The sequence below is a fragment of the Quercus lobata genome, chromosome 4, assembly GCF_001633185.2.
Source record: "Quercus lobata isolate SW786 chromosome 4, ValleyOak3.0 Primary Assembly, whole genome shotgun sequence".
Taxonomy (NCBI): domain Eukaryota; kingdom Viridiplantae; phylum Streptophyta; class Magnoliopsida; order Fagales; family Fagaceae; genus Quercus; species Quercus lobata.
The window spans coordinates 5,044,274-5,057,557 of NC_044907.1; the positions used below are offsets into that span (position 1 = coordinate 5,044,274).

Here is a 13,284-nt window from a genome sequence, read left to right on the forward strand (position 1 = left end):
AAGCCAACTATTGTCCCGGTCATCATCGGCAACCCCACACTACAGTTTGAATAGCTCATGCGAAGGACCAAAGGGAGAATCAATCCTAAAATCTTATATCACCTGAGGAAGCACATGGAAATGTGCTTATAGGTTATAAGAAGTGATTTCTTTTCAATATGTAGAGACATTTTCCCCCACTGTCATGCCCTAATGATATACTCCCTCCGTCTCAATTTGTTTGTTCTGTTTGAAAAGTCAAACTTTTTAAAGGAACATTATTTATTGTCTTGTTTGCTTTATAAAAATGTATAAGTTTACAAAACTATTCTTAAATAAATTTATCAGCTTTTTTAAAAAAAAAAAAGTTATTCTTAATGAGGCAACTAAAAATGTGCTCCAATTAAATTGATTTTCTAAATATTTGTTAGTTTTCTTTTCAAATAGTTTTGAAATTAAAGTAGGGGTATAATAGGAACATTAGTAAATTAATGACTTTTATTTTTAAAAACAGGACAATATTTTGAGATATCTCAAATTGGAATAGAGGACAAATAAACTGGGACGGAGGTAATACCAAAAGTTGAAAGGATCATTGCTTATCAAAGAATAGGGAAAAAAAACTGAATATAAATATATGTTACAACATTGACAATTGAGACTTGAGAGACTTTTAATTGTTACAAAAATTACTAACTAAAACAATTACTTTAAGTATATCTTAATTACATATGTTATTATATGAATAGTTATACATCCCAGCATCCGTGGAGAGTTTACTTCTCATCATAATTTTGCAATACACACACATACATTTCTTTCTTTTTTACATTATATATTCAGCAAAACCTAATCAAATAATTACCATCTTGGCAAGTGAAAGTGCTTGTGGGATCATCATAGGCATAACTATAAGACGTGGGGCAAACAGCCTTGAACACCTTGGAATAACCGGTAGGCTTGCATGAATCAGGGGTGGCATATGCACCAGTACAACAATATTCAGGTGTGTTATAGGCCAAGCAAGCACTCTTGCACGCCACAACATGACCATTTCTCTTCACTTGCAATCCCACAGGGCAGAGCCTATTCAACTCCGCAAGACAACTAATTGGTTTACATGTAGGCCCTGTACCGCTCAAAGGTTCTATTGAAACACGTACGTTATAGCCATCAACGAGACTAACGTCATAGTAATCCACAGGACTATCTAAGGTAAACTCAGCAAGTGTTGCTGGTGGTGCACCGCCAGCTCCAGTACATTGTAGCTTGCCACCACAGTCTCCTGTCAAGCATTGTCCATTACCAGCGGAATCGAACTTGCAAAAACGACGAGGCCAGAACCGGCCTGACCATTTCTTAGGTGCAGTAACATTTACAACTTCACCAGGGTTAAGCTGAAACCCTCCATTCATTAGCTGAATTTGTCCACTCCCAGGTAGAATCCCCGGCCATATTGTGTTCCTACATTTGTTTTGCAATGTAAACACAGCCGCTTCAGCTCCTGAAAATTCATACATATTTATCAACATTAGCTACATATTAGAGGTAATACCCAATGTACAGAACTTCCATGTTTTAAAAATTATTTATTTATTTTTAACGTGGGTGTCCAAAACTCTTGGAGAGTAACTATTTCTCTTCGTATGTATAGTTTTCGTCTCATACACACCAAGTAATTATGGGGATGAGTCTCTTGAGTGGTTTTAAAATGCTAATTATGAGTTTTGAATTTAAAATCTTATGGATCTCATAAAGTTTTAAAAAACTATTAGACCAATAACTCTTGTAGTTTAGTTTTTGCAAATAATTAGCTACATTCCCCCCCCCCCAAAAAAAAAAAAAAAAGATATCAAATAATGTTTGAGAAAAGATGTGACATGGGTTTGAATTATGGTACCTGATAGAGATAGAACCAGGAGAATGGGAAGTATGTACAATGCCATAAAAGATGGTTGAAAGTATGGAAGAAAGAATAGCCTTTGTTTGTGGAATTTGGAGGAAAAAGGGTGTGTTTGTGTTCGTGTTTTGAAATGGGTCATCATTATAAATTGAAAAAAGAAACAAACAATTACCAACCTTTTGTTTTAAGATAGTCACAACCGGGAATTGTCTATAACAGAATAAACAAAAACGACCAAGTTTTTTTCTGTTGAAACTGTGATACGGAAAGTATTGGTACAAATTCATTCAACCAAGGAAAGAAAAGTATAAAATCGGATTGGAGTTGTTGCTTGTGAATGAGGTGATTTATTGCCACTTGGCGTGTCTTCTGGTTTTTTTAGCCTTAAATATTGATGCTCAGCTTCACCAGCCCATATACTCGAATTTATGACGATGCTTAACCCATGTCATTGGGTCTGAACTCTGAACCCAATAATTTAGCCTACAACTCGAATGGGCTTTCTTCAGATCATGGTCAATTGGTCATGTGACAGTCTATATGTGGCATAAAATAATATTTTATTATGATAACATTTTTTATGACATATAGGAATCAAATTGCCACACAATATAAAAGTCAAAAATCAAAATGATAATTTACCCAAAAATAAAAATGGGGTTCATGTTTTCTAGGTAAAGTACAACAATTTGAAATTTTGATGATTAAAAAGTTAGCAACTGATATATTTTTCTCAATATTGCGTGGCAGTTGATTGAAAACTTTTGGTATCGTTTTTAAATTAGTGAGAAGGTGTTTTTTTTTTTTTTTTTTGGTAATTTGGAATGTTTTTAACACTTCTAGCCAGGCCAATAGTTTGGCCCATGGGTTTGTCTGGGTTTCTTTAAATGTTGCTCCTGGGCCCAAATCCATCTCTTCAATCACAACATTACTTTTCTTACTGATACAAGTAGATTAACATGACTCAGGAAGCCTTTTGTAGCTCTTCTCTCTCCTTTGTATCTTATTCAACTAAAAATATTAATAATAAGAAAAAAGGAAGAAAAGAAAAGAAGAATATATTCTTTGGGCTTTGGGCTGGAAGCAACGGAATCAATGGGATGTCAATTTTCTTAATTAAATTAATTTGAGTGTAATTTTTTACTTGCCTAATCAACTCGTGTTAAGCTAAGCATAAGATTTTCTTTATAACTTATAAGGTATCGTTTATGAATAAAATATTTGTTGTTTTGTTTAGTATTGACTTTGTGAAATGTTAGGTGAGCTTATTATTGAAATGTTTTCTAAGCAATTGTTGTTGTTCTGTTTAGTAGTAGCTTTGTGAGGTAAGGTTACTTTACCATTAAAATATTTGCACCAAGTTATTGTGCATAGAAAGATGGAGGATAACTTATACAAGGGGTGGTTTAGTGGTAGGAAGTTTTTGTATCGTGTTATCTTGTGAGTTTGAGGTTGTGGGTTTGAGTAGTGATAAGTCAAATTTCATTATTTTTCGGGTGATCCTACACCATGTCAAATTTGGATTTAAGTGGGCCAGGGTTATGACCACACCTATGGATTGTCTTTATTGAGTTGTTATTGTTATTTTTTGTTATAGAATTTTAATCTATAATGTCCGCTTCTATGATTTTTGATCTCCATCATCAGATTAAAACACTAATCGGTTTTTAGTGTAAGAGGAGATTGAACCTCATATCTCTTATTCAATCATCAAAGACTTCACTAATTGAGTTAACTGGAATCACCATTTTTACAAGTTTTATTTCTTTTTAATGGAGGAATACTTCATACATGTCTAGATTCTAAAGTACTGAAAATCTTCCAAGATCAGATGATTGGTGGGCTTGGAGGAAGGTGAAGACTTGTGGTTGGCTTCGTGGGTTTGTTGAGAATGTATAGGATTAGGATTAGGAGGAAGTTGTTTTGTTCTGAATAATGTGTCAAAGTTCCATTGTGTCTATATTTTGTAAAAATAAATAATATATATAACGTGTTAAAGTTGTTTTCTTTAAACTTGCATGCTAGAGAACCAAAAATGACATTTTAGTCTATATATAATAGGAGGATAATTCAGTGTTGAGTGAAAAGTTGAAATTAATTCAATTACGTGCATTAATGATAGAAAGAATAACTCTTCTAAAAAGATAGAAAGAATAACTTTAGTTAAAGTTGTTTTAATGTTTGTTTGAGTTAGTGATAAGTATAACACTTGAAACTCAATTCGGAATTAAATTAAAGTGGATTGAAAAAAGATTTTTTTTTTTCCCCCAAAGGAAAATAGATTTAATTGGTTTAAAGTAATTTCAAATTAAATATATATATATATATATATTTTGGGTAATTTGGAATGTTTTTAACACTTCTAGCCAGGCCAATAGTTTGGCCCATGGGTTTGTCTGGGTTGCTTTGAATGTTGCTCCTGGGCCCAAATCCATCTCTTCAATCACAACATGACTTTTCTTACTGATACAAGTAGATTAACATGACTCAGGAAGCCTTTTGTAGCTCTTCTCTCTCCTTTGTATCTTATTCAACTAAAAACATTAATAATTAAAAAAAGAAAAAAAGAAGAATATACTCTTTGGGCTTTGGGCTGGAAGCAAAGGAATCAATGGGATGTCAATTTTCTTAATTAAATTAATTTGAGTGTAATTTTTTACTTGCTTAATCAACTCGTGTTAAGCAAAGCATAAGATTTTCTTTATAACGTATAAGGTATCGTTTATGAATAAAATATTTGTTGTTTTGTTTAGTATTGACTTTGTGAAATGTTAGGTGAGCTTATCACTGAAATGTTTTCTAAGCAATTGTTGTTGTTCTGTTTAGTAGTAGCTTTGTGAGGTAAGGTTACTTTACAATTAAAATATTTGCACCAAGTTATTGTGCATAGAAAGATGAAGGAAAATTATAGGAGGGGTGGTTTAGTGGTAGGAAGTTTTTGTGTCTTAATATCTTGTGAGTTTGAGGTTGTGGGTTTGAGTAGTGACAAGTCAAGTTTCACTATTTTTCGGGTGATCCTACACCATGTCAAATTGGTTTTTAAGAATTACCTAGTTATTTATTGTTTGTTGTCTCTATTTTATCGAAATTCTCATTTCAACAAATGATTCAAAAAATATCCTATTAGGACATAATTGACCATATTTTATCAATAATGTTTCACTATTTTATACTTTTGATTGAGTAAAAGGTGGTGGAGTCTAGAAAAAGAAATTGGACAAGAATGAGAGGCCAAGTGGTGACCAAGTCCCTCCCCTACAATTTTACATTGATTTTATTGTAATAGCATTTGCATTAGTTGTAAAATATTATAAGACCCCAAATTTGTCCAATCTACCCCAAAATGCACCTACATCTGTTTATGTATTATTGTGCAAAAATATGTGCTATAGTAGCTATGCAAATTTACACAATTACTGTACCACAAATTTATTTTTGCAAATTTACACAATTACAATAACACAATGTACTTTTGTACGATGATAGCATAGACTAATGTGGGTGTATTTTGGGTTGATTGGGAAAATTTACACAATTATTGTTGTTATGCTAGTGGATGTTTTAGAAATTATTTAAATTGAAGATAGTTGTTTTTGGTTGAGGAAGAGAGATGATTTGAGATAATAATGAAAAATTGATAAGGAAATAGTATTATGATGAAATGTAGTGTAAAATAAATAATAGTGAGTATATAAAATAAAAAAGTAGGTTATTATGCTAAAATATATAGAAATTTTTGCGTGAGCTGATACAAATGTTCTAATGTATTAAGAAACAATGAAGTTTTGTGTTTTTATCTTAATTAGTAGATGATTGCATTACAATGTATTATGAAACAAAAAATTTGTGTATTTTTCTTTGTTGATTTTTTGTTAATACTAAATAGATACTTATTTGAAATTTCATGATTTCTCTTTTACTTATACTCTGGCCCCCCTTAACTCGAAATCCTTGGTCTGTCCCTAGTTGGAAGCAGCATGAAAATAGTAGGGAGCTCAAGAGAGACAATGAGGATTTGGTGGATATATTACTAAAGGTCTATCAAGATGACAAAGTTGAATTCAAGATTAACAGAACACATCTCAAAGCTTTCTTGCTAGTAAGTCACAGTTATTTTGCATGTGTTTTTATTTTATAGCCTCATTCCCCCTTTCCCTAATTTCTCACTTGGTTTTTACATATGATAGAAGTTCTTTTAGGGCCGCAACTTTTGTGTTACAATTTTTTTCACAACTCTAATGTGGCTAACTATGAGTAGCTACGTATCACTAATTTCATATATATCCACCACTTTGTTCTCTACCGGTCACAATCAAGCACATCTGAAAACTTGGATTTGTGCTAAAACACACGAGCTTGTTTAGACCCTAAATTTTAAATTATGGCTAGATTGTTTTTACTCTAACTTAAATAAAGTGCGGAATAAGAGTAAATATGCACAATGAACCTATAATGCTACTCTAAGCCATATTCATCCACAATCAACAATAACATGAAAGTTTAAAGAATAGGGAAGAGAAATGCAAACCCAAGATAACACCAAGACGTGTTATCGAAGAGGAAACTGAAGAACTCGGCGAAAAACCTCTCCGCAACCCTCCAAATCAAAATCGATTAACTAAAGAATAAAGTTGGAGTACACGAATAACAAAATACCCTCCAAGCCTAGTCTACCCCATGTACTTGAGCTCTCCAAGTTCCTGCTACCAACGAACTTCTCAAAGTCTTGTCTTCTCTAACTTTCCGGATCCTGCAATTCAGCCTGATTGCATCCGCCACCAAATGGCTCCTTCTAATGCTTCCCAGCAGCACCAAAATCTTACCTAACACTCAGAATAGGTGTGGTAAGTGTTTGGACTTACAACCTCTCAAGGATCTAGAGATTGAGAGGTAGGAGTTGAGGAAAACTAGAAGGAAATGTGTAAATGATTATGGGTATGATAATCTCTAACTCTCAAGTGTATTTTCTAGGATTTTCTCTCTAAAAAGCTCTCCTTACAATTCGTGGGTAATAAGGGTATTTATAGTGTGGGTAAAGAATTTGGCAAAGCAACCTAACTTTTTGCCAAATAGAATGTTTCGCAGGTACTTCATAGGATGACCCTTCTCGCGAAACACTCACAAACTTGATAGTCTGGCATGACTCTTCAGCTTCCAGTCATGTGCTTTACACATGGTCTTTTCGCGGGTTACTTCTCATGAGCTACTTGTAAACTAGTTGCGAATTGCATTGATTCATCTTTTGAAGCTTGATTCTTCATCGATCTCTCACACTCATCCCTTGCAAATAAACCCACTTACATACAGGGAAAATGATTGGAAAAATTACAGTCAAATTTGGCACTGAATTAAAGCCAACACAAGTTAGTTGGAAATCACAACTTTACAACATCAAAGTTGATTTTCTCATACAATGGTCAGACCATAAGAAAAACTCTTAAATAATGCTTAGAAGTTCAAATGGGTATACAAAATAAAGCACATCAAAGTTGATTTTCTCATACAACGATCAAACCAAAGAAAAATTCTTAAATAATGCTTAGAGGTTCAAGTGGGTATACAAAATTAATGGTGCATTGCTTTCCTTTTCCTTTGTCATTTATTGAGATATAAAGATTGATTATTTAGTCATTCTTGATTGCAATATTGATGTAGGACACAATTTAATATTTAATTTTTGTAATTATTTAATTTTAATATTTTTATGTAATTTTTGTTATTTTAGGTTTAGGTTATTTGTTTCCATCTTTTTAGGTGTTTTAATGTTGTTTAGTCAAATTAGGGTTTTACATGCTTTCATAGCCGCCTTAGGGTTCCTAGTTGCCATAAGTTTTCTTTTTACTATTTACACGCATTGTAGCCTCCAAGGACAATTTAGTTTTGAAATTATTATCAATAAATACAGACATTTTGTCAAATTTTCTTCTGGTGGATTCTAGTTTTATCTTCTTGTGGATCCAAGGATACCCCTCATAGATTAGAGAATTACTATAAAAAAACTAACAGTTTAGTTTCTGTTCCATCAAAGAGAGCATCGTATGTGCTTTTTTCAGGCTTCCGTGACATCACATATGCATGTTAAGTAAACAGAGTCTACTCCCTTCAAATGTTCTTATTTCAAAGAATTTTGGATTAGAAAAGATAAAATTACAAAAAATATTCCATGAACTTTATGTTGAAATCCAAATGGCATTGATTTGGAATGATCAAATTAGTCGTTACATCACATTTCTATATCAAAGAGTATGGAGCTAGTTTGATTTTAACATAAAAGTGTAATTGTTTTTGCATTTGGTCTTGAAAAAAAAAGTAAAGAAAAGGCTATGAGCCTTTTAGGTCCTGAACTTAACATTACTCCTCTATACATTCCGGTTTATAGGTAAATAGCAGCAAAGTAAAACTTAACTTGCATTTTTAAGGATTATGTTAAAAAATGACACGGGGGAGGGGAAATTTATAAATGATAGAGATTTTTAACTCAAATCAATGTTAGCTTATTTGATATGAATTTTTTTAATTAATAAGTTATAGAACCCCTTTCCCTCTCCCTTATATGTGTGTGTTTGTTTCTCAAAAAAAAAAAAAAAAAGTTATACACGCTTATTAATTAATAGGTTTTACAATCAAAATATCACCCTTCATCTATTTATTACGAATATAGAATTTGTCATTTAAGTCAAAACTCAATGTGACCCTTGCAATGGATTCTAGCTAGTTAGTTCAGCTAATAATCTTGTCATTGAATAAAGAATTTGGGTTCAAACCTCGCTTACATAAAAAATAAACCAATTAGTATACTCTTGAGTCTTGGCCTTATGATAAATGACAATTATCATGTGGCTGAGTTCAAATCTTGTTTACACTGAAGTGAAACCAATTAGTACCATAATTTGATAATAAAAATACAACTACCATGGAGCAGAATGGTATATATATATATATATATATATATATATATTTTTTTTTTTTTTTGAGAAAATAATGGTATTTAATTTAAACCCTATGGTATTTATTTTCTTTTTCTTTTTTTAAGTGCGACTCGTCTATGATACTATTATCCTATTATATTTATCAACAAAAAATTTGACTTGCAATGAATATGAATATATATATATATATATATTAAATCACTGAAATATTTAATTATAATACCATAATCAGTTATAATATGAAATTACGTTAATCAGTTGAATAATCTTCTCAAAAAAAAAGGTTGAATAATCTTCAACATAATTAATATTTTGGCTTGGTTTACAGGCGGGATTTTAGGGATTAAGAATTTACCAGAAAATATGTTTTGGATAAATAGATCGAAGATGACCCAAAAAAAAAAAAAAAAAAAACTGTGGATTACTGCAGCGCATCTAAATCTGTATAACTGACTCGATCAAAATTACAAGAACTATACTCAAATATTGATTCTATTGTAATATCATATGATTGAAAACTCATCTCACCATCCCTTACCTTTTCACGTACGCCAAGTTGCAATATAATTAAATCTCATTCTTCCTTTCACACCCCTAAAATTCAAAGACAACACAAAATGTCATGATTATATATAATATAAAAGATAGACAAATCTTATCCAAAGTATTTTTTATTTTATTTTATTTTATTTTAGGAGAATGAGTCTTATACTAAGAAAGCAACTATCAAGTGTGTTTGAATACCGCTTATTTTGCTGAAAATTGAAAACTGAAAATACTGTAGCAAAATAATTTTAAAATGTGTGAATAGTACTATGAAACTCATTTTTAATAAAAGTTTTGTTGAAAAAAGAGGTTTGTGGGTCCCGTGAACAGTGTATGGGACCCACGAGAAAAGGAAATGCCCTTCTTAAAAAAAAAATAAAAAAAAAAAGGAAACGCCAAAACACAAACCCTTGAGCAAATAATCAGTATCCAAATAGGTACTAAATTAAGATCCACAATGCCTTAAAAAATGCTCTTTAAAGGTGCACAAACATTAGGGCCCGTTTAGTAGCCTATTTTGAGCAATATTTTGAGCATTTCAAACACACTTATACATATTTTCACACACTTTTTCATCCATATGTATATCAAAAACACTCAAACAACATTTCAAGTGAGTTTCACAAGTGGCAGTTAAATTATTAGCAAGTCAATATCAATCATAAAACGATTTTGAAAGTAGAACAATAATTAAGCAGCAATGTCAAGAAAGAGTACTTCAGGATCAATTATAAAGCTACCCATAAATTGAGAGTTTAACAAGTTGATACAAACTTGTCCTTGGAGTGAGTATCAGAGTAATCATGGCCACAATGAATGATTACCAATATTACTTCCTGTGTTTCCTCCTTTATTTCCTCTCAACTCTCTTACTCAAGTCCTTGTTGAAGACAAAGAACCCTCTAAACCTCCCTCCAAGCCCACCAGTCCTCCCAATCATTGGTCATCTCCACCTTCTTGGTCCATCTTTATTCAAATCCCTTCACAACCTCTCCAACAAATATGGTCCTCTCCTCTATCTCCGGTTTGGTGCTACGCGGTGCCTTGCTGTGTCAACGGCTTCCGTTGCCACTGAAATATTTAAAACCAATGACGTTACCTTTTCAGATCGACCACCGCTCGCTTTCAGCGATAAATTACCATATGGAAGATATGGATTTTTCATAGCTCCATACGGTAATTACTGGAAGTTCATAAAAAAACTTTGCAATTCTGAATTGCTCAGTGCCCGTCAAGTTGAACAATCCCAGGCTGTTCGACACGAAGAACTGACTTGGTTTTTGCGTAAAGTGTTAGAGAGTGCTGAGAGAAAACAGGTCCTTGACATTGGTGCTGAGTTGATGAAGCTTACAAACAATTCTTCATGTAGGGTGATTATGAGCATGAGGTGTTCAGATGACAGTGATGAAGCTGAGAGGATTAGGCAGTTGGTGAAGGAATCCTTTGAGGTTGGTGCAAAGGTATCCTTTGGGGATGTGTTGGGGCCACTGAGGTTTTTGGCTTTTTGGCTATATGGAAGGAAGGCCATAGATTTGACCCTAAGGTACGATGAGATTTTAGAAAGGGTGTTGAAGCAGCATGAAGAGAGTCCTCAAATAGAGAATGAGGATTTAGTGGACATACTATTGAAAGTGTATCAAGATGACAAAGCTGAGTTCAAGATTAACAGAACACATCTCAAGGCTTTCTTGCTAGTAAGTCACCTTTGTTTTTGTCTGTGTTTCTCTTTTTCAACTTCATTATTGCATGACTAGAATGAGAGCATGATCCATTTCTTTTTAAGGGACATTTTATAAGGGAAAAGAAAAATGGATATATGACAGGTCACGATTGATAAAACATAAAATAGTACACTTAGAAAGGATTAATTTTTATTCAATTCTGTATATATTTTTTGTTTTTATTTTCTTCCCTCAATTCTTTTCAACCTCCTTAATTCATTATCAATTCATTTGGTTCCTTAATACAACAGCCAAGCCAAAAGTAAATTTCTTAAATAAGGCTTAAAGGTTCAAATTGGGTATACAAAATGGTGTCATCCTTTCTTTTCCCTAGTCATTTTGAGATATCAAAGATTGATTTAGTCATTGACTTGTTTGGGATAGGCGTTTTGACAAAGAGAAAATTACACATTGTTCTTTGGAACTTACGAGTATTTTTTGGATTAAAAAAGAAAAAGAAAAATACCCCAAATATATACACACACATATATAGAGTAAGACTTAGGTACAATTTTTAAAGGTACAATTCTTAAATGTTATTCCTTAAATTATTCTCTTAAAATTCTGCTATGTGGTTACTTAACTTAAAAAATACATTTCCATCCATAAAAAACAGCATCTAAGGTACTTACATAAGTTTTGTCCATATATATTCAGTTTCAAAGGAACATATACATTGTAGAAAATCAATACTTAAGTTGCATTTTTAAGGAATCAAAAGTTGTAACGTACAAAAATGACAAAGGAGAGGTAAAATTAATAAATAATAGAGATATTTTTATCTCAATGATAGCTTATTTTATTTGAACTATTTTTTATTGATAACTTACACACATATGGCTATTTTACGTCCAAAATCTCATTTCTATTATCTAACTACTAAGGCGAAAATGATATTTAATGCTTTGTTTCTTTCGTTATACAATAGTTTACATCTATTTGTTTCATTATAAAAATGTTATACGGAAAATATTTTCAACATTTTATTATTTTTGCTTTATTGGAAAATTTGGTCAAACTCAAAAGTCTTTTCCGTTGACAATAAAATTATTTGTAAATAAAAATAAAACAATTAAAGATTTCCTTGAATTTAAGAGTCAAACTAATCTATCTGTAAAACAAAACAAAATAGGAGAACTTCAATTATTGCTATGCTAAAATCCTCTACAAAATTATTTGGCATCATTTTGGTATACAGTAATTACCTGTGTGGTAAACTGAAACTAAATATTAGTTAATTAATCACAATGCAATACTCTCTGCTACAATCATTACAGATATCAAATACCATTTACAACAAACTCTTTATCCATTTCATTGATTCAAATGATGCCCTTCCCCTAGGATCTATTCATTGCGGGCACAGGTACCTCATCAGAGGCCATGCAATGGACAATAGCTGAACTCATCAATCATCCTTACGTTTTCAATAAGGTCAGAGAAGAGATCAAATTTGTAGTTGGTAGCACTAGACTTGTGGAGGAATCAGATGTACAAAGTCTCCCATACTTGCAAGCAGTTGTGAAGGAAGCATTAAGACTACACCCAACAGTGCCTGTTGTAATAAGAGAGTGCCGCGAAGCTTGTAAAATCAAAGAATTTGATATACCAGAAAAAACTATGGTGGCAATAAATGTGTATACAATAATGAGAGATGGAAAAACATGGGATTATCCAAATGATTTTCGGCCAGAGAGGTTCATGGTCTCTTCCAAAGAAAAAGAAAATGCTATGGAATATATTCCTTTTGGGGCTGGGAGAAGAGCATGCCCAGGTTCCAAGTTAGCACTCAGTTTGATACACACTACAATTGCAACAATGGTTCAATGCTTTGATTGGAAGGTTGGTGGAGAGGGAGAGCAAGTTAAGGCTAATATGCAAGTCGGACCAGGCATAACTATGCCCATGGCTCATCCATTTAAATGTCTTCCGGTTGTTCACTTCAATCCATTTGCTTCTTCAATGTAATTCAATAACTTAGACCACTTAAATTGCGCTCATCCTTTCATAGCACTTGCTTTGAAAATTATGGAATAAATATATATATATGGGTTTTACTAAACAATTTGAGAAAGCGTTTTATATGGAAAAAGTGAAAAAAGTGATTAACTTTTTTTTATAGCTTTTTCAATAATTTTGCATATTACAATCTGTAGGTAACATGTAATGTTTCAACTTTCGAGGCACACCATGTTTAATAAAATGT

At 32.3% G+C, this 13,284-nt stretch overlaps 2 protein-coding genes across 2 annotated transcripts; one reads left to right on the forward strand and one right to left on the reverse strand.

Annotated features, from left to right (window-relative positions):
• Positions 1 to 742: 742 nt before the first annotated feature.
• LOC115987802 (thaumatin-like protein) lies at positions 743 to 2,004 on the reverse strand. Its single transcript, XM_031111411.1, has 2 exons — positions 1,880 to 2,004; positions 743 to 1,483 (listed from the first exon to the last, which is right to left on the reverse strand). The coding sequence occupies exons 1-2, from the start codon at positions 1,923 to 1,925 to the stop codon at positions 819 to 821; spliced, it is 711 nt and encodes a 236-aa protein (XP_030967271.1). The 5' UTR covers positions 1,926 to 2,004; the 3' UTR covers positions 743 to 818.
• An 8,155-nt stretch (positions 2,005 to 10,159) lies between these two features.
• Positions 10,160 to 13,111, forward strand: LOC115983175 (cytochrome P450 705A12-like). The gene is made up of 2 exons (XM_031105815.1): positions 10,160 to 11,051; positions 12,423 to 13,111. The coding sequence occupies exons 1-2, from the start codon at positions 10,161 to 10,163 to the stop codon at positions 13,044 to 13,046; spliced, it is 1,515 nt and encodes a 504-aa protein (XP_030961675.1). The 5' UTR covers position 10,160; the 3' UTR covers positions 13,047 to 13,111.
• The last annotated feature ends 173 nt before the right edge of the window (positions 13,112 to 13,284 follow it).

Bases quoted from the DNA above. Each gene is read 5' to 3' on its own strand.
- LOC115987802 (XM_031111411.1), bottom strand. From the start codon at position 1,925: ATGGCATTGTACATACTTCCCATTCTCCTGGTTCTATCTCTATCAG. The intron at 1,484-1,879 runs GTACCATAATTC...ATGAATTTTCAG, and splicing joins CCTGGTTCTATCTCTATCAG to GAGCTGAAGCGGCTGTGTTT.
- LOC115983175 (XM_031105815.1), top strand. From the start codon at position 10,161: ATGGCCACAATGAATGATTACCAATATTACTTCCTGTGTTTCCTCCTT. The intron at 11,052-12,422 runs GTAAGTCACCTT...CCCTTCCCCTAG, and splicing joins ATCTCAAGGCTTTCTTGCTA to GATCTATTCATTGCGGGCAC.